At 40.0% G+C, this 26,488-nt stretch overlaps 1 protein-coding gene across 2 annotated transcripts in view; it reads right to left on the bottom strand.

Moving 5' to 3' along the window:
* The window catches only part of PLA2G4A (phospholipase A2 group IVA), a 68,917-nt gene that overhangs the window by 33,972 nt on the left and 8,457 nt on the right, over positions 1 to 26,488 (bottom strand). For both annotated transcript variants that reach the window (XM_069789559.1, XM_069789561.1), the window contains exons 3-6: positions 11,357 to 11,505; positions 7,629 to 7,742; positions 4,352 to 4,389; positions 2,020 to 2,161 (exon numbers count right to left, since the gene is read on the bottom strand). In XM_069789559.1, the coding sequence (XP_069645660.1) occupies positions 2,020 to 2,161; positions 4,352 to 4,389; positions 7,629 to 7,742; positions 11,357 to 11,505 (443 nt within the window). The remainder of the gene's footprint in view (positions 1 to 2,019; positions 2,162 to 4,351; positions 4,390 to 7,628; positions 7,743 to 11,356; positions 11,506 to 26,488) is intronic.

A 26,488-nucleotide genomic window follows, 5' to 3' on the forward strand; every position in this document is an offset into this window, starting at 1 on the left:
TATCTTCCATCTGTAGCAATAAAAGTGAAAATGACAGGCTACAAGGACAAAACTCTATTTTAATTTGAACAAAAAGGTTTTTTTCATTGCTAGAAGCAGCTAAAAATTCTGACAAGTCAGCTTAGAAATACATACTTGGCATGTGAAAAACGGGAAGATCACATTACCTCAGTCCTTCCTAGGGTTGATAAGCCTACAATTAGAGATTACTGTCTGGTCTTGGAAGATGCAATTTAACTGATAAAATTTCCATATTTGAGACAGTGAGGGATACCAAGGGAAAATGATGACAAAAAGAATATGAAATCTTACCTAGCATTTACAATAATTCATGCACACATACCACCTCCATAGAACTGATACTTAAGGCACTGAGTATCACTCCAGTTCTAACTGGATCTTGGCAGAATATCTGCATCCTTTCTGAGGAAAATATTATTCTGCTGTAGAAGATCAGACCAATGTCACATTCGCAAATATCTACTCTAGTAAGATTTGCACGTGTTAAGATTAAAATAACTGAACAGAAAATTAAAAAAACTCAAAAATGTTCCTTCACAATATGCGCAATTTATATCACTACAAACAAAATATGTACGACATTTGTCAAATTCTTTCATCTTCCTCAGAAAGCTCAGACAAGCACATTTTATTATGCGAGACAGAGTTCAAAAGTATACAACAATAGCATATCTACCACCTGCTCAAAACTTCATAGAAATTTAAAAGGAATTCTTCAGTGTTGGTTCCAGATTCTGCAAAAGACTGTCACATTCTGCTTCTACTAAAAATGCACAAAGGGAATCAATATCAATGAATTAATCAAGCCAGATTAATTCATTGACTCTGTTCATTGTTTGACACCCCCCCCCCCCCCCCCCCCCACAGTCTTCCTGTCACAGTTCTGGGAGCAGACCAGGAGAGGGAACAAGCAAGGAAGAAAGAGGAAGATGGAAAAACTACTACAAAACAAGTGGATCTGCACCAAGTGTACCCTTAATTAATTTGAAATAATGTGTTTTGAACATTTGCTTGGTTTATTTTTATAATTTTTCTTGCTTTAAACAATTTTATAGAAATACAATAATCAATTAAGTGTTTTATGAAATCACTGAAAAGATCAATAGGCTTTGGCACCCTTCCTCACTTTGATGTGACCCAAATCACCATCAGTCCATCTAGATCTGTAGGCTTAACTTTCTGTTGGCTTGGTACAGAGCACCAGCGAGTCAATGAAAGCTGCAGTTTCTCACATTCTCTAAGAAATAAACTTCGTAATGCTAACCCTATAAAATGGGCTAAAGGAAAAGAAGAAAGGAAAGAAAGAAAATAATTTCTAATCTGATTCTAACATTAAATCACGTAATTTCCTGCCTAATCTTTTAGACATGAAGGCCATACAGCCAAGGCCATTTTAAGAGCACAGGCTGGATATCAAGCATGCAAGGGCAGATTCTGCAGTTAGGTGTGTGCCCAGAGCCACTGCAAGCTTCTTGTGCAGCAGGTATTTCCCAGCCCCTTTAGGCATTTTTCAGGTGATGATCTCAGCTCAGAACCAAAAGCTCAACAAAGCATGGAATTTGGAATCAGAGCAAAATGAAAAGTATGGATTTATCATCTTTGCCCAATTTTAACCTGGGCACAGCCTGCTAAAGATTAAAAGAACAAAGAACCAGATAAAAGTTACAGAAGTTTAAGGTGCCAGTGCAAATGAAAAGCTGTGATTTCTATCCTATGATGGCATTTACACAGTACTGTCCTTTTGCACATAATGGGCCTATCTTATTTAAGTGCAGCTTCATTTTGGCACAGGATTTTGTCTCCTTAAACTTTAGAGCACAAGAAAAATTATTCTCCAGCTTAAATATTGTATGCTTATGGAGGAAAAAGAAAGTTTTTTGCTTCTGCCATCTCTTTACATTGAACCCTTCTACTTCCTATGTCTCATTCATTCTTTTGAGGGACAAATGCAGGACTCCAAAGGGGATACTAATCTTGATGTGAACTCTCCAAACTTACATCACGGGAAGTGGTCAAGTTCTTACTGTTTTCCTCTCCCAGAAATGATTTCATACTGTGCATGATATTATCTTTTCGCTGTTGCCGAAATTTCTTCTCCTCATCACATAAAGCCATGCTGAACCGGAGATCAGTTGAAGAGCTATTTTGCAAAACAGACAGGCTTTAACAAAAGGCATAATTCAAAACAGAATTAAAAATATCACCTTTGGAAATAAGTGGTTGTAAGACTAAATTCCTCATTAACCTACATAAGATAAAATAAAATAAAATAAAATAATGATTATTCATGTGACAAGATTGCATCAGCTGATTCCATGGAGTGATGGATGCAAAGAACAATGGCACACTGTGTCTTTAAAACATGCATTTTATATAGAAACCTCATTGTTCAAATAGTAGTGAAAACCAAACACAAAATATGCAGCTTCTAGTGCTATATTATGTGGTCTTAAAAAGACCTAAATTAAAATATAGCAAGTGAGTTCACCACTCACATACAATTACAAATTTACAGTCTAGAAATTTGAATTCTCTGCTTATCCACTGAACAATGAACTGCAATGAAAAATTTTCATACATTCCTACTAACATACACTTTTCTTAAGTTAGAGGTTCATGTTAAGGTAGGAGAGGGTAATTTTGACTCTGTATCCATTTAGCCTTACCATCAAAAACTGTATGGGTGTCAGCACAAATTGTACTGGCTGGCCACAGAAAAGACTAATCTATTTTCTCTAGCTTTTTCCCCACATTGTGTGATCAAAAATATATGAAGGGCTGCATGAAGACCTCAATACTGTACTTAAATAAAAGCTACAACTTCAGCTCCCACTTCTTATTTCAGGTATCAAGGCAGGATAAACAATTTGAACTGTCACCTCATTTGGACTAGTTAACTCACAGAGCCTGTATGTTATTCAAAGGGTTTGAACTAAAATACCTCCCAGCAGCACTGCCTCTAGCAGACAGCACCGAGGAGGTGTGTACAAATCTGTCCTGGTATCTGTCTCATTGAAATTCTCATATTTATGAAGATGAGCTAAAAATGTTTGCGGATACTTTGACATGTAGTCACAAGGCAGCATTTTTAAGAGTCCTTTATGAAAAGCACACAATGGCGAAATGGATCTATTTAGGCATAGACAATAATTCCTCAGATTTTTTAAAAACCTATTATGTAATAAAATAATGGGATTAAGAAAAAGGGGGAAAAAGGCTGCCTAGAAGCAATGTTCCATGAAGGTATATATGATACCATGAACAAGAGGTCCACGCAGAATCCAAAATTTGCACAGCCATCCGAGAATAACAAAGCAGAACTTGATCAGATCCTTTTGTTTAAGGTATTTCAAAGCCTATTGCCTAAGAGCAGCAAGACATAGCCAAGTATCTTCTGTTCGTTTAATGTCAGAGATAGGAAATACTTGTAATGTACAAGCCCTGGAAGGTTTAGGGGTGGTCTCAAGGACCACCCACATATGCATCTTTACTGGTACAAAATGATGAACAGAAATTATCCCTGGGGAATGTTTGTCAGTCTCTGAAGTCATTATGGAAGAGTTCTACATTTACAGTTACAGTGCTCACCACTGCTATTTATGGTTACAGACAAAAAAAGATTCTTTAAATGCCTTGTTCTCAGTAATTAGTTTTTAGACTTAAAAGGTATTTTTCTGATTATGCCTCAAGGTCATTTTTGGTCTTTCACCTAGATAGGCTAAGGAAGAGGGAGAAAGACAGCTAGAGAGGAAACAAAAATAAAGGAAAAAAAAAAAAAGGTAGGCATCTGCTTAGCTTTACACATGGTGAAATCCTGGCCTTACTGAGATCTTCACCTTTGACTTCAGCACTACATGGTATTAACATTCAAATACATTTCAGGGGCAGCTTTGTAATGAGTATCCATATATGCTGAAAGTTAATGTGAGACGCAAAGTTACCACAGAAGGTAAAATAATGAGGATAACAGCTGAACCTGATGGCTGTGAGTTTATTAGAGAAAAAGCCCTTGAAAAGGAAAGCACTTAGCATAAACCAGGATGAGAAATTCATATACAATGGCCTTGTTTCTGAAAATATTTGGAAAGGGCACACCTCCTAATACAAGTAATGGTGTTTAAGTCAGTGATGGAATTACAATGTGAAAAGAACCCTCAATTTTAAAATCTCCTGACTTTACAGTACTTGGTATTTCTATGTTAAAACAAGGAATTTTTGCACTCCATACCTGACATGTTTTTAAGAAAATTCTAACGAACAGAGTAAAATAAAAAATACCTTTGCTGCTAATACATTTTCCACCTTTTTTTTAAAAATATGAGATACTTACCATACTTCAAGAGACAATTCCAAAGTAATTTCAGTGACCTAAACAAGAAATATTTAAATATGGTTACACCGCTTAAAGAGGGGAAAAAAACACAAACACACCTGGAACATAAACTAACTATTGCTGTCAGAATTTTTCTTTAAATCACTTTTTTTAAAGGGGGACATTTCTGAAATACATGAATGAGTTTCTTTTCTACAGAATTTTTTTTTTTAAAAGTACACAGTGTGATTCGAAAATCCACCACTACCACTGAATACAGTAGAAAATGCTGCTACGTGCTGCTAGGTCCTAACTTTCATTCATCGGATCCCATTGTCTTGGCTTTCTTCCACTGGCAATCCCTTTTTGAGAGTGCTATTAATCTTTGGCCTGAAGGGATCTAATTGTCTTCACACACTTAGGATCCTTTGTTTCTATTGCCAGCCACAGTCTATCTTCCACTTGCTTCCCAGTTCACTGGGTAAACTTCACACTTAACTTGTACCTGAAACAAAGACTTGTAAGGGAATGACTGCTCTGTGTTCCACATGAGTCACCAAGTGTCTTTCCACAGTTAAATATGCTTAAATTATCAATCAGGAAGAGTGATTGCTTGCAAGTTTCTGAAAGATACAAGTAAACTAATAAATGTCACTACATAACGATTTCACTTGCAGACCACAGAGAACGACCTGACCCATATGCTATGGGTTGGTCTCCTCTGCCTTTCATAGAGCACTTACAAGGTGTTGCCTGCACGCAAAACGTAAAAAAATGATGGTTAACGCACCAATTGCATGCTAGGCAAAATCCAAGAGTACGAGGTTGCTAGAACTAAGACAGAATGGACAGACATTTTCATCTCCCCGAGCTCTCTCATATGCAATGGTCACTAACACATTGGTACAGCCTTGTGGGAGTGTAGCAGACTCACATACAGTGTCTTGTTTCACCCTGCCTCTAGCTATAAACGGATTATCCTCCTCATTTGTGGTATGTGATCACTAGGAACAGAGCTAGAACACCTCAGACTGAACGTTTGCTTGACACTTATACAGAGTAGTTAAGGATATGGAAGTGCAAAGATGCCTCTGGCCTCTCACATCTCGTGTACCTGCCAACAGGCCAGGTAAAATCTGGCACTCCACTCCTGCCCTCTGAAATGGGAATTGTAAATGAGGTAGCGTATTAACAGGGTGGCGGGAGAAAGAAAAGGCAAAGACATAACAAAGGAAGAACATGAAGAAACAGAGTGAAGAGTCATTTACGGAAATACTTCAAAGACAGGGTAGTAATTACATTATTCCAGCACCTGATATTGCTAATTTAGAAAGCACTTCAGAAACCATGCAGTGATCCAATGGTTGAAAAAAATGTACACACACAGTATTAAATAAACCCTTGAAGTGAAACGTTCCAATAGGGAAATAGCATGCCATTTTCTATACTTTATACATACTGCCACAGAAATCTCAGGAATACACGTTGTGTATACAAATTGTCTACACTGGGCTCAACCTGACTTGATGTTCTGTCACTACTTCCTTATAAATTTGAGAGTATATTTGGCTTTTTTCACTGATTTTTTTCCCCTGTGTTCTCTACCAATCTTTGCTGAGTGCTGATGAGAAGTTAAAGCATATCTGTTATGTGGCAAGGCCTTATATTATTGGCACGAGCTTTGTAAACTGTGTTTTCAAACTATTCATCAGCTCTTTCTCACTACCTCACCTCATGCCTGGCAGAACCAGCCATCTGCAGTCAGCCCACACTCTGGAAGTCCAAGAGTTACTGAAGCACTTAGTGAAATAAATATGCAGAAACTAAAAAACATGCAGTAACTTTAAAAAAAAAAAATTAAAAAAAATTAAGGTATCAAAATTCCAACTGCCCTAAGGCTACACCTAATTAAATACTAAATCTTACACATTAAACTCTCTGATTTCCAATAAATAGGCCTTAACCAGTTATTTGCTGTAACCACACTTTCATATCACATGGAAGACAGCAGAGCAGTCACAAATCAAGACCTCTGACCATATAATAAACCATAGTCCAAAACAGAAATGCAGACAGAATTTATACATATAGTATATGGATACAATATATATAAAGATAACCAGATGTGATGGCTATGACTACATGTACTGAATTATGTTCAGAATGCCCTGTGATACACTACTCTAATAAATGACAACATTTTAATACGTGCAGAACAAGCTCAATTACACACAGATTTAACAACAATTTCCAGGAGTTACCGTGCAGGCAGAAAATCCCTGTTAAGCTGGCTCCATCTGTTTTGTATACATGTTTAAAGAGAATAATCCAATTAATGCATTATTGCATGTTAACTAGGGTTGTGTTACAACAAGCCATTTATTGAAAGTTAAACATATAATAAAAAAGAATTTCTGTTAGCTTTCTGGAAGCCACAGGCATCAGTAGTAGAGGTAATATACTGACCAGCAAACTCTACGTAACCTCTCAAGCTAACAAAGACCATTAAACTAAATTGAAACAAGTGGTGCAGAAACTGGTTTAGCAAGCGGAAGTTTGAAACTAGACTTTTTTAAAGAGAATTCTCTCAGCAGGGACACTAAGGCATTCAGTGGCACTGTTTTTCTTAATTCTCCCCTCAGCAGGGCTGTAAGAAGATAAATACAGTGCCTTTAGGCCAGCACTTTGTGTTTAACCACCGGCAACAGTGAATGCTTGGAAAATGCTTCAGAACAGGGTATGCAGAGAACAATCCTCACCTGAGATACTCCCACCCACGCGCCCAAATATTCAGCTATTTCCCGATTGAAAGGCTGCCACCCTTACCCCCTCCATGATATATTCTAATCCCTTCTTGAATTTAAAACTTACCTCTATATTAAGAAAACAAACACGTACATAGTACTGAGGTAGACTGATGGGATCAGAAATAGTCTTCTATTCCCTTTCAACTAGAAACATGTACTTCTGACGAGTATCAAGAGCAGGCCGAATGTTTTTCTTATGCTTCAACAAAATGAATGAGGGAATACTCGAGTAACATCAAACTCAGTGAGAGACCTTAGGACACATCACTTAGCCTTTATAAGCACCATCCTCTACTGATATGTGAAGAAGATTTATCTAACCAGAATGTGGCACAGATAAAAATCAGACACCTGATAAAGGACTGAAACATGGTACGTCCTGGTCTACACAATAGTTTAGGTCTCTCAGTTCAGGTGCTCTTTTAAGAACTTTCCATCATGTTCAAAGCTGCACCAACAAATGCAAAGCTATGAAAGTTGCAACTTACATCATTGAAAGTTAACTGGACCTCCTTCTTCTCTCCCAGTTTTAGAGAAGATATAGGAAATGTGGATGTGCCAAGAGTCTCATCCATAACGTAATTGGCATCCATCAAAGTAACCTAGAAAAGATACACGGGTATTCAAATCTATTTTGATAAATCCCTTTTTAATTCCATACAGCCTATGCCTAAAGTAAAAAAAAAATTATACGGAAAAGTAATAGGCCCAACCCACTTAATGCCCAATGCCAACAGACATGTTCTTTTAAAACAGGATAAGCTCATGTATAGTGTAGGTGGCACCTTCAAGGCAATCAATTGCATGAGTATAACAGTATCATTTACAAAGGGTTTTTTATCCTAGCACCCTTCTGTCAGTAGATTTCACCATCTTCCTAAGCAGACATAGTAACTTCAAATTATACATATAAAATATACAATTACTTCAAATTTCCAGTTAGTAAAACTTCTCTATGGAGAAACTTACATAGTTTTAAATGCGATATGCCAAAACCCAGCAACTTTTCAGTGAAGACAGCATCCATACATCCTAGCCTTGTATCTGCAGCCCAGGATTTTTTATAGCAATGATTTGGCAAAAAGTGCAACATTCCAAATTACGCAAAGCTTTTCTCTGTATCCAGCCAGATCTTCATGTCTCTTCTCATATTCTCCATGTCAGAGCATATACCTTTTCAAAATGTGATACTGTCCAAAGATGTATGTGGATACCACAGAACACTGTTCAACACTTCAACCCATGTGGGTCTACATCTAGCAGTCTTTTTTTCTCCATGGCAGCCTTCCAAGTTCTGAAGTAAGATATTCAGAAAGAATTTCAAACTAACATTTCCATGGTTTCTATTAAATTTGGCTTATGATTTTTTTCCACTTTGTGGAATGCTATCTTCTAAAGTATCGTATGTTTGCAGCTTGGACCATAACTTTTGCATTAAAAAAAATTGAATCAAGATACAATCACTTGAATAACTAGTTGCTGCATCTGGGTTCAGCCTCTTCTCAGCTATAAAGAATCTTCTTCATCCTGTGCCGCAAGCAACCCTTTGAAACGATGAACTGTATTTTAGGACACAACTCATTATTTTAATGGCATCTACGTTATTCTGTTTCCTTGCAGAACTTTATGCCCATTGATGTAATCTCTGAGGGCTGTCTTTTAAAACCAATAGCGATAACAAAAACTTCTTAATGGGATTTTGGAGAGCTTCTTACACTTTAGAGTGAAAACTGCACTTCGGATAGAGTTAAAGATTTAGATTAAAATAATCTGAGGAGTCGAGAGGATTGTGGAGTCTGTGTGAGCTTGGAAATTCACAAAGAGGTTTTTGGTGGGGAGGTGGTTTCGCATATTTGAATTCTGACACTGCACTCCATGCACAATCCAAAGGCTCTGCCAGGCACTGTGTGTGTGTACAACAGTGGCAGAACACAAACATCAGTTTTAACCTGAAGACTTTACATTTCATGGTGAAGATATTGTTTACCGTGAACACCACATATGTGTATGCAAATACACATATCAATCAGGTCCACAATTAACCATTATTACATGGTATCACTGGCTCTTTGCAGGTAATTTTCATGGAATTTTACAGCATGTGTCTCAGAGAACAGCAACAGCCTTTAGTTATTGTAAAGATATATTGCCGAATTCTACTTAAATCAATCTTGTGTCCTGTTACAGGAGATAGAGACTTGCAGAACCCGGCAGTATGCTATGGCCATACTGTGCTGGAAATCAACAGCTTGCCAGCTCATAAAATCCTGTACTTTATAACGACTGCATAAAACCTTGCTAAAAACTGAGAAACACTTTACAAAATGTTAACCAAATTATAAAAGATGTTTTAGTAGCAGGAGGTTCTCACCCTGGTGGGAAATGAGCTAGTCACATTGTTACCACAGAAGGAAGCAAATGAGGCAGGCCTCCACATGGTCAAAAATATCTGAGACCATGTAACAGTAAGAAAGTAATGCCTTACCAGCATCTCAACTTCTTCACATCAGAATGCATAAAGATACAGAGTATAAGAGGTGGTAGTGTTCCCAAGAAGGCAGGAGTTAAGCCATTGGCCACTGCTGTTTGTGACTTTAATAACTTATCCTTTAAAAAATCCTTGAACCAAATTTTGTACTCAACAAATTCATACAGTACTAGGGAAGCTGCCTAAGTGGAACTACAAGCAGAATCTGACCCAGTCTTCACACAATGCCAGTAAAACCAAGGGAATATATTTTAACTATTATTTGTTATTCCTCAGTTTACCATTCCACTTCTCTTTTGAGCATCATCAGAGCAGCTATAGATCACATCAGTTATTTAGCCAGCTGTAGCTCCTGCAGATCTTCCAAAAAAGCACGGGATCTGCAAAGAGAGAGGTAAAACTCTCTGCCCCAGGACTTTTGTTAGAATCCACAAAGTCTTTATCAGGTAAAATTGAAACAATTTTTAGTTCCCATACTGCAACAAAGGCAGCTGATGAACCCAAGTTCTTCTTTTCTTCTTCCTATTTCCATAAATGCTTTTTCACGAAGAAGCCAGAATCATTCCATTCCTCTTCCTAATTCCTGATATCTATTTGCCTGACTTGTTATTAGAAAGCAAGAACTAAGTTAGAGATTTCAAACTTTTATCGAGTTTCATGTGGCCAGTTTGCATGCCTATGACCAAAACATTTAGTAAGAATCAACTCAGGTGACTGTTGCACCTGACCAGCTGGTGGAAGCTATTTTGGGTAATCTGCTTTCTGCAAAGCTGTAGGGAAGTTACTGTGAATTCCCTAGTATTGCTGTTTCTTTTGCAGGATGCATATGATAGTTCTTCATGCTCCATTGAGCTGATCATGGGATTCTTCCTCCCCGAACTGTAGAACCTACCCCTGTCCCCAAGAACACAGGGAGCCTTGTAGGAAGCACAATCCAATTTTCAGATCTTGAACAGTTTAGCCCCAAGAGATTATGGTTACTAGTTCAATTAAAAGCTTCACAGGCTTTAGCCTCTGTCCCAGTTGGCCATTTTAAACCGAAACTCCGTAAGCTCGGGTCAGAAGACTTCATGTGTTAGGGCCATCCCCTATGAAGAACCAAGCTAACAAAGGACTATAGATAACCTTAAATGCTTGCCATGCCCACTTACAAAATAGTTACACTTAACACTCACCTTTGGTACACAACCCAGAAAGGTTTAACATACTGAGACTTAATGGTGGCTTAGTCAACTAGCACATGGAATAAGAGTACCCAAAACAACACTGGGTGGGCTACACAGCCCTTGGCTCCAGGCATAGAGGACAGAGCAGAACCATGCTTCTGCTTTCTGTCTCCTCAGGGAGAAGCAGGGAATGGGCAGAGACTTGACTTTACCCCAACCTATTCACTGTTCATAATAGTTGAATCAGTGTAGGAAGCAGGGAGAAAATAATTTATGGCTGATGTGAAGAATAGTAAGCTACTAGCCCTCAGGAGCAGTCCGAGAGATGACTCAGAGGCATATCCTATAATAACTCTCAAGGCTACTCCATGAATAATGCAATTTGTACAACACCTCTTGCTTAGCCCCATGCCTAAAGGCAAAAAACAGCCTTTAATGTTTAAAAAAAAAGTTGTCATCTTGAGACAACAGATGCCATACATGTACAAGCTACTGTTACTTTAACCTTCTAGACATTGCACAACTTCCATTTTCACAGATACAGCTCAGCCACATGATTTACCTCAAGAACATTCTCTTGGTTGGGGTCCAAAATGAACTCAAAGGTCTCATTCCACACAGGATTCACATCGTTATTGAAATGTTTCGTTCTCTTCCTGCAATCAGGAGCAGATGGGATGAACAGCTCCACATAGGGATCTGGAGTGTCAACTACAGAGCAAAACAGATGCTGAAGTTAGGTAAAACTCAAGTTTGGGTTGCAATAATCAATACAATTATGTGAAACCACAGATCACCTCATGGTCTATGACAGAAAAATATTCAACTATATAAATTACAGAAAAATAATGACATGAATCATACAATGATATTAACAATCTCCCAAAAAAACCCAGACATTATGCTTTTAAGAGAGGAGGAAAAAAGCCTTGAACAAACAGAATAGCACTGGGACTGATTCAAGTTTATTTGAAATATGTATGCTTCTACCAGGCAGTGGTAATTATTTTTAAAAACTTTTACCCCTTCCTCTCTTTCTAGCCTTTAATTACTTTGGCTTGTGTCACAGAAGTAAGTATTCCACAAAAACAGTCTTCGGTTAATGAAAACAAGCAGCCTGGTATACAGTTTTGGATCCTCTTTCACCTTTGCTGGTTTGGCAATCATCAAGGAAATCAGTCAGACCACTTATGTATTGCTAAACACAGTGTAAGGAGAGCTGTTCAAATCTGAAACCACTGCAATTACCAGATCTTTGTGGAGGTCACCACAGAATCAAGATCTCATTTACACAGTATATTTGAATAACAAATGCGCGGAACACTAACTGAAAATATAGAAACATATGCCAACTATAGCTAATCAGAATTATCAGAAGGAGAAAAATACACATTGACAAAACTCATCTGATGTGTCTAATAATAGCCATTCCTGAGAGCAAAGAATGCATTGTTGGCAGCCCTAAAAATCCTACCTTTCTAACTGGTTAATGGATGTTATATTTCTCTGTCCAGTGAGGTTTTTTCTGTCCAAGGAGAGTTCTTTCTGTCAAATTGCGCCAAGGCTGATGTAGTCCTTTACAGACTTCTCTAAAACATTGCTCAGATGCTTCACAGCAGAGCATGGGAAGTTATTTCTGTCATTTTGGTGATCATGAAAACCCACCTACTCTGCTGTGGTAAAACATGCACATCTTTCCAGCATCCTCTCTTCAAAGTTTTTCCTCTGCTTTAGTGAAACATTTTCAAGCAAATACAAAACCCACCACAAACAAGAATCCTTTCCTTAAAGGTCTCTTATTGAAACAGATTAAAACCCATTACTAGGTAAAAGAGGTCTGAATATTCCTCCTTGTACACACTTTAAGTCTAAACAGACTTTTTTCAACAAAGCCAAGTTTTTCGAGACTCTTGGATTTCGATAAAATGTTATCAGTGAGATTGCTGAGGCCCAGAACCACATGGTCATTTCAGCTGGGAGAAGGAGGAAAAGAGCAAAACAAAAAAGTTTTATAATTTCCTATAGGAATCAATTGTCTTCTGGAAAAAAAACAATCAAACAACCAAAAAAAGGCTTTTTGAAACCACTCAGGAGTTTCTGTATCTGTACCAGGGCAGAACAAAATCAATACTCAAAATGTTTGGCCTCCCAGCAATTCCAGTGGGGAAAATCAGACAGATCTAATGTACCTTCCGATGCCATCGCCAAACATAAAAGATACCAAACTTACCCACAAAGTACTTCAAATATCTCTGGAAATGCAAAATAACACGGAAGAGTCATGCTTTGAACTAAGTATTCCTCTAGCTAGTGAAACTTTAGGGACAGTAAACAAACCTTCTCCTAGACTCAGGCTCCCTCAGTTAAAATTTTGTATGTAAACAGACTTCGTGATTCACAGATTTCACTGTGTGAGGATTTCCTTGGACTGCTACAATGCTCCACAAGACCTTCTTAAGGAGTTTTACACTGTGCTCGGTATCTGTGGGGCTTAGCCAGTTGCTACAATTTGGCAGGTCACACTGCTACCTGTATAATTAACAAGCAGCTATTTAAAGTCAGGGATCAGTGTATGAAGCCTTTAAACAACAATCTTTATTAGCTCCTAAGAATTTATGTCTGATCTTCTCTCTCATTTAAAGTCAGAGGAACAGGGGGATCAACCCCCAAGTGTATTTTAAATCTGTTTTCTCAGTGGAAGATGTAACTAATTGCCAACCTTTATTGAATATGTTAGCTGCCTTGAATTACTACACAAAATTGTGCGAGAAAGAAGGAGATCAAGGCCCCTTGAAACTAAACAGCAAAATATCTACCGAAATCAGAATTGACAAGATCTCATCTGGTAAGTCTGGATATCAAGCACTACTTTGGCAATAAGCACTACAGACTTGCTCTGCCAAGAGACTGAACTTGCCTACAAAAGCTTGGGTTTTAACCAAAATAATGGTGCTGATCAGTGTTCTGGGCAAAACGTCAATGCTTCCTTTTCCGTTCAATCTTTTTATGTGATTATGTGATCAGCCCTAACTGTAAGATACAAAACTCTATTTTTTTCTTTTAAAAACAAACAGCAAATGGTTTCCTATCTGTATTCAAACCCTGAAGCATATGGAAACCCCATACCACTGCACAGCTGGCATACAGATGCCATTACTAACTTCCTATCAGACAGACTCCAAATAAGTGTTGAAATAGAAACTAAACCCAAGGCACATAACAACTAAACTTAGAAAAATCAGTCTTTGTAACTCAGTATTGCCAAGCCGCCCCCTCACTCCCTGCCTTTATTATCTTTTTTAACCCGAGGCAAAGAGTTAATCATCTGCCCTTTCATGTTTGAAAGTTTATTTTGTGCTATTTTCAATTAAGAAAACAAAAATCTATTCTTTTGTAACTTCCTTCTTCAGATGAAGACAAAAAGTACTGGAAGACTGTGTGCTCTGATTAAGATATTGCTATAAGCTATACTGTATTAATGAAAATCTTACTCCTCATTATTATTGGTTGGGGACCAAAAACTAGCTATCAGCAATCTGGCAAGTAACGCAGAAGTATTCACTTAATGTATTTCAAAATGTTAAAGTTATCAAATGCAGATAAAACAGACAGAGTGTGTATCCTTTTGTATAGAGTATTTATTTCTCTTTGTGTTTTTGCTAGTTGATTTGCCAAGTACGTTTTTCAAAAAAACTAATCTGAAAAAGTAAGTGAGAAGTAGCTTGATCACTGTTGTTATCTATATTTTGATTTTAAAAGGAAGCATCTTTATGAAATGGTTTATGGGTCAAAAGCTGATGTTTTATGAGTGTAATCAATACAAGAGAATTATCTATGTAGAGACAACATTGTCGTGGAATTGCTCATTTATTTTAGCAGCCTACTTCAAATACCAACCACAGACTTTTCAAAATAAGCAACGTGTAAGAATTTGTACTTCTTCCTCAGTCACTTCTGAAGAAAACGAAGTTTCTATACAGCTCAGCTAGGCTCTGGGCTATTCTTTGCACAAGCATTCTCGCATGACTCCTCCATAATTTGCAGGCTAGTTATCTGCAATGCATCTCAACTTTTTAATGTAGATAAAGTTTGGAACGTTTGCAAATGGACAACTTGGAAGGTTTGCAAATGGACACATGCACTACCATAAGACAGTGACTGTATAGTATGATTCCATATTCCTCTCTTCCTGGCACTCTTTGACTATTTACAGTAAGTGCCTGAAAATGTGTATGCAACTGAAACGTCATACTTCTCCCAGCGTCAAAGAGCTTCATACATAATGGCACAGATAACACTTTGGAATAGAGAGACCAGACTCCATTAGCATTTATCAGTAAAAAACGAATATGAACTGACAATTAAGTACAAGTGTATATAAAACCCCACCTTTACATGAAAAAATAAAATTAAGAGTTTCAGCACTGATGTCATTGGAACTAACAGAGGGTCCTTCAATTAGCAGCTTATAGCTAGATGAATTATGAAGGTGATTAACAAAATGTTCATAATAATCCTTTTGCAGGATTTACAGCATCCACCAAATCTGCAGGGGCTGAATACAGATATCCAATAACAAAAGCAGAGTCTGCATCTAAACTGTTATTTTTAAACACACTGGCTTAAGAAATGGCTGAGAGGTAGGAAGTAAGGATTCAATGACTTTTCCTTGTTTGTTTTATCTCCTGGTTAAGTAATTGCTATAGAATTCTTTCTCTAAATTACATTGTGAATCATGAAGTGAAACACACAATGGACAGTAATTAGGATCAATCATTTTCACATTAAAAATGAGTAATGCTTTAAGCAATCTGTCTGTTAAAGAAACCTGTAAAATTTTCTACAATGACTTGAAACCATTTGATCTTATGTTACTAATTTGGTGAGATGACTGTCATCAGGCCCCCATATTAATATAATTAATATTTGAGACATATAATTTGTATTTCAGTCATTCCAGTTTCAATTATTTCAAAAGCATAAGAGACATAAAGAAACTATAGAAAGCCTGTTCAAATATAAAATACCAAGGATGAAGCCACTGCCATCATACATTAAAATTCATCTCATTTATCCATCAAAAGTTGAAAGAAATGCAAAGTACTTGAAGTATTCCAAAATCTGGTTTGCTACAAAAAAATTCTGCACCATAAGAATTTGTCTTTTTTTTACAAGAGCACATCATAAACACTTGTGGTCATAAGGGATATTAAAGCAAGCTATATTAACTTTAATTTCAGTTAATATATGCATCACCATTATAGAAAGTAAATCTGGATCCAGATTTTTTGGACCCATGATCTCCAGATACCATGTTCATGCATTTACAGGAATATTCCAGCAAGTACATGACAGAACTTCCTTAAAGAACTATGTTAGTTTGGTTCATTGGAGTTTTCTGCCTTCTAGTTAACCAACATCCTCCACCATTAACTGCAGCCCCATTCATAAAATCTTACTAGGTCCCAAATGACCATCTTTGCCTACCTTCCACCATTTTTTTGGCTTACTGCACTACAGTACAACTTGATTAGCACAAAATTACATGCAGCCGAGCGGCCTGACTGAGGCCAAGCTAATAATGGGAATTGCTGGACTACCTCCCTCTCCTCAAAGGGGAAGGAAGCTAAAAAACACCAGCTATGCCTTATACACAAGCAGTTCAGGCTGGGGAAGGGAGCTCAAGCAGGCTGTGCAGCACATACTCACTGCTGTCTGGCTGCAGGGCTCCTCTGAATTTTATGGAAATTATCAAACCTGTTTGCCTAGAGAAACTCAAAACAGGTGGCACAAAGGAGTTTTCAACAGGTTGAACACTAACTAGTATCGATCACAGTAATCCAGCATGGTGTGAGCTTCACAACTCTCTTCCTAGGCCAGAAACATAGTTTTGTTGTGTGCTTAAAAATTATAACTGAATTTTTATTCAAATAGTGAATTTTATGCGGCTCACTGGACAATATGCTTCACAGTGGCATAGAAATACAATTTTGTCACTCTGCTACAGTCAGGTGAAAATGTAATAAATTTTAAAATCATGGTTTTTCCTAGCTGAATGTGATTTTCTAGTTTTAAAAAAGGGAATCCTTAAAAACAGTATTTACTAATAATTGTCAAATGTAAATAATTCCCAAATAATTAATGTTTCCCAAACAACATATTAACAAATAAATTAATTATTAGATTTGGCTTACCCTTGCTCTGCTGCAAACTAGTGAAAGGACAGACTAACACAAGGCTCTAAAAAAAGGTGTCTCCAGTGCTCAAGAGAACATAGGAACCATTAATTGATTAATTAATTCAGTATCAGATGGGCGAGGAGGAATGGAAAAAAGGCAAAGCTGCAAGGTCCCGCACAGAGCAGCCAGCAAAGCTACTTTGTCATGTGACTGGATGTAGGGGACGGTAAACAGTCCAATTAGGATGCTGGTGCTCAGGGTAAGACATCAGCTTGGTATAACCTCCCTGCCAATTCACAGGCAACAAACAAGTATGTAGTCTTTGCTGCAGAGGAGGCTGGTGGTATGGTTTTGGAAACCAGGAAGTTGTTCTGCCACCTGAAGAACACAGGAGGAGCCCAGGAATGCCAGGAGCAGAACTGGCTGTGTCAGACTGCCACATACAAAAGAATCTCATCACCCTCTTAGGTAATCTTTGTGTTAAAAAATACTGCAGCCGCACAATCACCAGTCCTCCATTCAATACCATAAAACACTGCAGCAGCTAACAGCAACAAGGCTGAACTTTTGATCTGTCTTTTTAGATTCATTCTGAATTTCCATCTTCAAACAGGACTGTAGCTGAGTCTGCTATGAATTCAGGCCTCTCATTCATATGGAGCAGATATTTCTGAGAGTCTTCAGACAAATTCATAGACCAGCAGTAACACAGATGCCAGACTAAGAGTCTGCAGACAACCCAGAAGGCCACAGAGAACCTAAAATATCCAGGAGTATACACAGAGATTGCCAGTAAGGGGTCCCAAGGAGGAGGTGATGGATTATTTGTTGCCTGTGTTTAAGGTACTATAGGGAATGCCAGGGCTTCTGACATTCATCTTCAAGAGGGATTTTGCAAAGGGGATGATGCAGTGAGAGATTTCATGAGCGGAAGGTGACTACGGAAGGTTACTACAAGTGAAGTAAGGCAGCTCCCAAAGCAGCAGCTATGCTATGAGAAATCCTGTGATGGGGTAATAAATTTATTACAGATTATTAGTGCCTTTTATTACAGTGCTTTTCATCTCTGGCGTTACTTAAGCAAAGGAAAGAACTGAACTCCCAGCACAGGCACTGCACTACCACCCAGTTTACTGGGGTGGGACACCACTAGCAGTTTCACTGATCCAGCCTTGAAAGGAAAAAAAAACCCAAACAAGTCAGCTGAACCCTTCATACGTTCAAACCAAATTTGTAGAAGTGCCAAGACCAAAAAAAATATTCAGTTCTCTAGGTTATCTGTACAGTTCCCTTTGCAGACAAACAGCAGTGAAAAGTGACTAAAATATTAGCTTGCAATAGCCCAGAGAAAAATCTGTTTTTCTAGTAGTGTGCCAGAATCTAAGGGGTTTGGGGTTTTTTTTAATTAATTTAAATGTCTAGCTCTTAAGAGCTTTTTCAGTGTTAAACTTGTGAAATGCCTCACTCTGCCAACAAAGACACAAGCAGGAGAGAAGGATCAGGCAGCATGGCTGCCTAGTTCATCTATGACTGTGGGTCCATGGTAATGCCAGATCTGGGCAGTGATAATTTGGTCTAGAGTAGGTTTAGGCATATCATCACATTCCTGGTAAATTACTCAAAACCCACAATATGACTTTTATTCCAGATTTATATTAGTTAATGGAGTATAGATTATTCCTAGTCTGGCATAAGGTCTGCTAATACAAATTTAAACTGGCAACATTTTCTGTATCCACAGAACAAGTTTACACTGGATCTGTGTTTGGTATCAAGAGGCTTTAGAGGTTTTGGTCCTCTACCAGCAGCCCTAGAGCTTGATTTACTATATTGCTGAAGCACAGCCTCCAGGCCTTTGAGTGAGAAGAGGTTCTTCCCTTGATTTTTCAATTCAGACAATTGCCAGGAACATTTTAAAAACCTGGAGCTGTCCTAACTGGGCAGAACCATAGCTAAGTATAGGCTCAGGTTGGCTACATAAACATCACATCTTGGCAAAACCATCATCATTGCTACTGCAAGCAATTACAGGAAACTCAAAAATAGTGACACCTGTGAATTGTTTCTGCCCCAACCTCAACGCTCAGTTGCGTTACTCTAGGCATTTCATTTACAGGACTGAAAAATGGATTGCAAAGCCCTAAGTCAGAACAGCGTATGCACATCAATGTTAACAGGTCCACAAAGGGAAAGAGAGGATCATGCGTGTGAGTTAATCTGTCCAACTAAGTATGGCATAACCTAGCATTAAGCAGACATTCCCTGTATTTCAACTGTCCTGTAACACTGTTGGCTGGATGCTTTGATAGAGCATAGTTTTTCATGACAGGCTTTACAAAAGCATTCCTTACTGTAGTGATGAAATGAGGAAGGTTGATGATTATTTTCTTCCTTTTCAGAACACGTTCAGTCGGAAATACATAAATGAACACATTTATTTATTTGTAAGAACTTTTCTTCGATACAGACTGATATGTGGGACAGTTAGCATCCTGCAAAATGCAAGACAGTAACTAGAGGATGCTTCAAATCACACTTTAAAAAAAAAACACTTCCAAAACAAATTAAAAGTCTTCTTCATGCAGTAGATAGCAACCTGCAGAACTTCTTATGAAAGGAGCTGTGGCTGAGAAGACTTATGTGGATTCAAGGAAAACCAGTGAAGTTTATGCAAGAGAAACTCAGTGAAGGCTACTAATTACATCAGAAGCACATCCAGCTCAGGGAGTCCCTTACTGAAGACAGCTGAGTGCTTGGAGAGGATCAGAGGAAAGTATCACATGCTTACCCTGTTCATATTTTTCCTTTGTATCTGACTATGACTTATGTTCTTCCTGATTCTCCCTTAGGGTTGGGCTAATGCCTGATCCTAACACAACTTCAAAGGCCTCCCTAGGAAGAGGGATAAGAGGGAAAAGAAAAGAAAGCAGGAAGAAATCAAATTATTACAGAGGACAAATGGAATAAAAGGAGGGAAACCCCTCCTAAACAGAGGGAGTGAAAGGCTCAAACTGGAGAAACCGTGGCATCCACAACTCCCTGCAGGAAAGCCCCACCACAAAGTTCTGCCTGGAGACATGACAGCACATGAAACAGAAACAGTTCCCCATCACCATCAAGCTCCATTCTCCTGGGGCTGCAGTTGGTCACAGCATGGCAAGGGCCTCGAGCAGAGAGACAAGGTCCTTCAATCAGAGCATCAGACAAGATGGATCCTTGGTCTAAGACTTCATGACTGCTTTGATGTTATCATTACAGAGTAACGGGAGAGCCTTCCTCTAGAATGAAAACAAGTTTTCACTAACATTTTACAGAAACAGTCCCTGCCTCAATAACTACATGGCAAGTATTCAGAGACAGAATTTGGTTCTCATTGAAAAGATACTTCTTGAAACTGGAAAGAACAGCATGTTCTGGATCAGTTTCACCGTGGAACACATAAGCCTGCTTCAAACACAACTTTCACAACCCAGCACTGCTTCTGGCTAACCCAAAACAGGGCAAAAATATTGCATGTGTCAAGGAAACTGAAATCTAGCCTACAGCGTCCTCAATGTTAGACTGAGATCTGCAGTAGATATTTCATAAGCAGTTGTAACTTGTATTGTTCATTTTTGAAGACACACATCTTTTAAGGAGACTGTGATGGGTTGACCCTGGCTGGATGCCAGGTGCCCACCAAAGCCGTTCTATCACTCCCGCATCCTCAGCTGGACAGGGGAGAGAAAAATATAACAAAAAACTTGCGGGTCGAGATAAGGACAGGAGAGATCATTCACTAATTACCATCACGGGCAAAACAGACTCAGCTTAGGGAAAATTAGCTCACTTTTTATTACAAATCAGCCAGAGTAAGGTAAATGAGAAATAAAACGAAATCTCAGAACACCTTCCCTCCACCCCTCCCTTCTTCCCGGGCACAACTTCACTCCCGGATTTCTCCACCAAGCCCCCCCCAGCGGCACAAGGGGGACAGGGATGGGGTTTACGGTCATCACATGTTATTTTCTGCCGCTTCACCTCCTCAGGGCAAGGGCTCATCACACTCTTCCCCTGCTCCAACGTGGGGTCCCACCCACGGGAGACAGTCCTCCACGAACTTTCTCCAATGTGGGCCATTCCCACGGGCTGCAGTTCTTCACGAACTGCTCCAGCATGGGTCCTTTCCACGGTGTGCAGTCCTTCAGGCACAGACTGCTCCAGCGTGGGTCCCCCACGGGGTCACAAGTCCTGCCAGAAAACCTGCTCCGTGGGCTCCTCTCTCCACAGATCCACAGGTCCTGCCAGGAACCTGCTCCAGCGCAGGGTTCCCACGGGGTCACAGCCTCCTTCAGGAACCCACCTGCTCCGGCGTGGGGTCCTCCACGGGCTGCAGGTGGATATCTGCCCCACCATGGACCTCCCTGGACTGCAGGGGGACAGCCTGCCTCACCAGGGTCTTCACCACGGGCTGCAGGGGAATCTTCGCTCCAGCGCCTGGAGCATCTCCTCCCCCTCCTTCTGCACTGACCTTGGCGTCCGCAGGCTTGTTTCTCTTACATGTTCTCACTCCTCTCTCCGGTGGCTGTTTTCCGCGTCCCAACTTTTTTTTTCCTTCTTAAAAATGTTATCACAGAGGCGTTACCACTATCACTGATTGGCTCGGCCTTGGCCAGCGGCGGGTCCATCTTAGAGCCGGCTGGTATAGGCTCGCTCTCTCTCGAACACAGGGGAAGCTTCCAGCAGCTTCTTACAGGAGCCACCCCTGTAACCCCCCCCGCTACCAAAACCTTGCCACATAAAACCAATACAGAGACATATTTCAGTATCAGACTATGGCTGCCGATGGAGCATGGACCACTACAAGACATGATCAACAGCAGGGCTGGTACAAGGGCTGTTGGGAAGAGTCAAATCAAAAGGGGTTATTGAAGCCCACAGAGCTTTGTCATCCTGGGACTCAGATGCCCATCCAGGCCACTCTAGTACAGATTGGAGCAGCATTGGTCCAAATAGGAATATTTCTATCTCCTTCCTGCAAGGTACTTCCATCCCTCCTCCTCTGCTTTGCTCTGTTAGGCACATAGTACATCTTATGGCTCCTGCCCACGTGAAGATCTGCACGTGCAACTTGTAGGACTGGGAAGACTGGCCAACTCTGACCTACTTTTTCCAGGTTGTTAGGCTGGCAAAGGGGAGGAGTTTGGCTTGTTTTCCTCTTGAAGCTCCCTTGGAAAAATCAGGTCCTGCTTCAGGGCACTGCAGGAAAAGCATTATCTGATGACACTTCAACGGTTAAATCAAGCATACTGTAGCTAAGTCAGGGTGCAAGACCAGCCAGCTGTGATACAGAGAACAGCTGGATTAGTCCTGAATGAGCTGCTGTAACACAAACTGTTGTGTCCCTGCTCTAACACAAGCAGGCAAATCTCCAATTCCTTCCCCTTCAGCTAGCTGAGGTCTAAAACACTCCACACGTATACCTAAACTGCACTAGACTACTGTGACTTTGGCTTTATATAAGCCAGCTTCAACACCAAGAGCTATGGCTCATAGTGAACACAACCCCAGGGCAAAGGCCTATGAAGAGAGAAATGGTGACTGAAACTGCAGTGGACATCACTTACTCTTTCCCTCCACAGTGCTGAAGCAGAACCTACAGACAGGGCCAGGCTGGTGCTGCAGGCAGGGAAAGGTGCACACTCATCCCACACAATGCAACAGCTTCTCATTTCCTTCAGAGAAGCAGGAGGCAACCAGGAAGCACATGAGAGACACTGCCCCAAAGGAAGAAAGTCTCCTTGACTTGTGGGGGACGTCTATTGCTGGTTGCAGCAGCACAGGCTAACTGTACCAACAGCCACTTACAGGAGCTGCTTTCCATCTCCATGTTAACAAGTTTTGCAACCAGGGTTGAGCTCTGTTGACCGGACTGCTCCCAATACTTCAGCTTGTTTATCTGAGCAGCCTGACTCCAGTGAAAATACATCCTTAATTCCAAATAGCTGGACAGAAACTGGGAGTACCAGAAGCTGGTACCAGTGCCACAAGCTATCTAAACTTAAAAATAAAAATGTTTAAAGACTTTTTCCTTAAAATGCTTGAAATTACACTTTTTATTATCATAGCATCAAAAGTAGATGAAGCAAATAAAAGCTGCAAATCCAAAACAGGATTAAGCAAGTTTAGTGATCTTTAAGAGTAGAGTCATACAACTGGTCTCCTTTGTAGATGCTACCAATTGTTTTGAAAGCCAGTATACTTAAAGAAAAATAGACAAATTTTACAGTGCTTCCTTTGGCCCAGTTTTCCACCAAGCCCCCTGAAAATCCAGAAGGGGAGAGATCCTATGGAAAGAACCACCACAGTCTGCAAGCATTTCTGTTCCAGAATGCTGCAGTTTGGGATTGTAGTTTTTTTCTACAAGTTCTTGTACTGTCGTGGAATTAAGGAAAGGCTCTACAGTATGCTGCGGTATCTGGAGTAGATGCAAAACTAAACATCCACTATATAAGAACTCACTGGACTGGAAGCAATGTCTTTTCCAAAAGCTCCACTCAGAGAAGTGATCTTACAAGGTCTATCGACCCCTGCGAACTGCAGAAAGCTAAGCAATTAAGATAAATAAATCCTCACCAAAACCATGCAGATTTTGAGGTACTCCATCTTGTGTTGGGTTTATGTGGCAGGTTGGGGCGGGGGGGGTGCTGCAGGGGTGGCTTCTGTGAGAAGATACCAGAAGCTGCCCCCATGTCAGACAAAGCCAGTTTTAGCTGGCTCCAAGACGGACCAGCTGCTAGCCAAGGCTGAGGCCATCAGCAGCACTGGTGGTACCTCTGTGATAACATTTAAGAAAGTATAAAAACCACAGCACAGTAGCTGTGAGAGAGGAAGGAGAAAATGTGAGAGAAGCAACTGTGCAGATACCAAGTCAGTGAAGAAAGAGGGGGAGGAGGTACTCCAGGTGCTGGAGCAGATATTCCCCCATAGTGATGCAGGTTGTCCCCCTGCAGCCCATGGGGACCACGGTGGAGCAGAGATCCACATTGAAGCCTGTGGAGGATCCCACGCTGGAGCAGGTAGATGTGCCCTGAAGGAAGTCACAGCCTGCATAAAACCCATGCAGGAACAGATTCCTGTTAGGAGCTGCAGCCTGTAGAGAGGAGCCTGCACATGAATAAATTTTCTGGCAGGACCTGTGGCCTGTGGAGAGGAGCCATGCTGGAGCAGTATGTTCCTGAAGAACTGTACCCCATGGAAAGGGGCCATGCTGGAGCAGTTCTTGAAGGACTGCAGCCCACGGGAAAGGCCCGCATTGGAGAAGGTCATCAAGGACTTTATGCCATGGAAGGGATCATACACTGGAGCAGGGGAAAAGTGTGAGGAAGAAGGAGTGGCAGAGACAACATGTTATGAACTGACTGCAACTTCCATTCCCCATCACCCTGCATCACTCGGGGGGGATACAGAAGAGTCAGGAGTGAAGTTGAGCCTGGGAAGAAGGGAGATGTAAGGGGGAAGGTGGTTTTAGTTTTATTTCTAACTATCCTTCTCTGTTACAATTAATCGGCAATAAATTAATTTCCTCAAATTGAGTCTGTTTTGCCTGTGACAGTAATAGGTAAGTGATCTCCCTGTCCTCATCTTGACCCATGAGAACTTTTCATCATATTTTCTCCCCCCATCCTATTGATGGAGGGGGAGTGATAGAGCAGTTTGGTGGGCACCTGGCAGCCAGCCAAGGTCAACCCACCACACATCTGCTGCAGTTGCTCATTTCATAAATCTTCCAGCCCATAAAAAGACTTAGCCAGAAGAGTTCAGCACAGCTATTAGAAAAGTAGTCACTAAAATAGAATTTAAATCTTTTGTAAAGATGGAGCTGTATTGACTGGATGTTGATAGGACAGTATCTAGCGTGAGAGAGTCACCTGAAAAGGGACACCATAAAAAAAAAAGTGAAATCTGTAAAGGAAGTACTCCTATGCAAAGGCAACAGTAAATGGGTAGATATGTGAAATAAGAAGGTACTTGAATGAACTCCTGGGAAAGAGGGAGTCTGCTATCAAACCCCCCCCCCCCCCAACATCCTGGGTCATACATTCTTACAGTAATTCTCATTTATCATCCCCACACACCATTCACAGAATGACAAATTGGTGTAAGTAGACTAACTTCCTCCATATGTGAAAAGCATTTCCATGGAAAATTTTTATGATGCAATTATTGCCATTTTCATTTATTTTTATGTGCTTTATCAGTGAGAAACAAAATCAGCTACTGTAGCTTAGCTACTCAGATCCTGGTATGACCCCGATTCCGATTTGATTGCTTGTCTTTGTCAGATCACTCTACAAAAATTTTAAAGTTTACAGAGACAATGGGAAATCTCAGCCAAATAAAATAAAAATAGAGGGCTGGAAGCTATGCTGGCTCCAGCTTTCTCTGTTGTTCCAGCCACCCAGATCAGCCGGGACACTAAAAATATGTCTTGAATCAGTAGTGCTGTGCATGTGAACCGTTCACTCAAGGAAACACATTGCCTGTGAAAGTTACAGTGTAGTGGGCATCTATTACCTAGTTTTAAGGATGACACAACCATTTATGCTCTCCATTAATGAAGAGCTCAAGAAATCTTGAAAAACTTGCTTAAAATACTGTGTATCTCCCCAGCCTAGGCTTGAGAAGACAGACATATGGATAACTATGCTACAGAAATCAGGCCCTCCATGACCACCCACAGAGCTGAGGCATCTTGCGCACCAGACCTCTCATCTAAAACTCCTTGAGCAGAGGTGGACCTCAAATTCTTAAGATGAAAAATACCACACAAACAGCAAAATAAGCATTTCCACATATTTAGTAAACTTAGATTTACTCAGCTATTCCAGAAAGTCTTGGAAAGACTGATAAGGAAAAAAGAAGAAAAGCAGAACATTATACAAAATCTCCCATGTTTACCAGGACCTCCATCACCACCACAATGCAGAATTACCTCTCTTGCCAACAGAGCAGTCATTGTCTACACAAACTGGAACAACAACAACAGAATAAATCAGGAGAAACCTAGCAGAAGAGTCAACAGTTTGGTAGTGTCTGTCATGCGAGAGCAACACTCAGGTATCCAACCCAACCAAGGCATCTCATATTATGTAATGACAGCCACCCTCCCTGGCAGGGAATCCTATCCTTGAGATCAGAAACCCAATGTAAAAGTTAAAAAATTCCTTCAAGAAGTTAAAGTTTTGGCAAATCAAATAAAAAAAAAAAGAAAAAAAGAAAAAAAATATATATATTGGCTAGCACAATCAGCTGTAAAGATCCTCCACTGCTTACAGCTTCATGCTTCTTTCTTAAGTAATTAACATGATTACTGATTTGATCAAATAGCTTCCGGGCTCCAACTCACCAAGCTTTGTATATATGTGGGAAATAAAAACATTTTTCATTTTCCCAAAATAAAAACAGAAGCAATGATCTGTTTTTTTCACTTCAGGGGATTTGCCAGGACTCCAAGAAGCAGCCCCAGGAACTTG

The sequence above is a fragment of the Haliaeetus albicilla genome, chromosome 8 (assembly GCF_947461875.1).
Source record: "Haliaeetus albicilla chromosome 8, bHalAlb1.1, whole genome shotgun sequence".
Taxonomy (NCBI): domain Eukaryota; kingdom Metazoa; phylum Chordata; class Aves; order Accipitriformes; family Accipitridae; genus Haliaeetus; species Haliaeetus albicilla.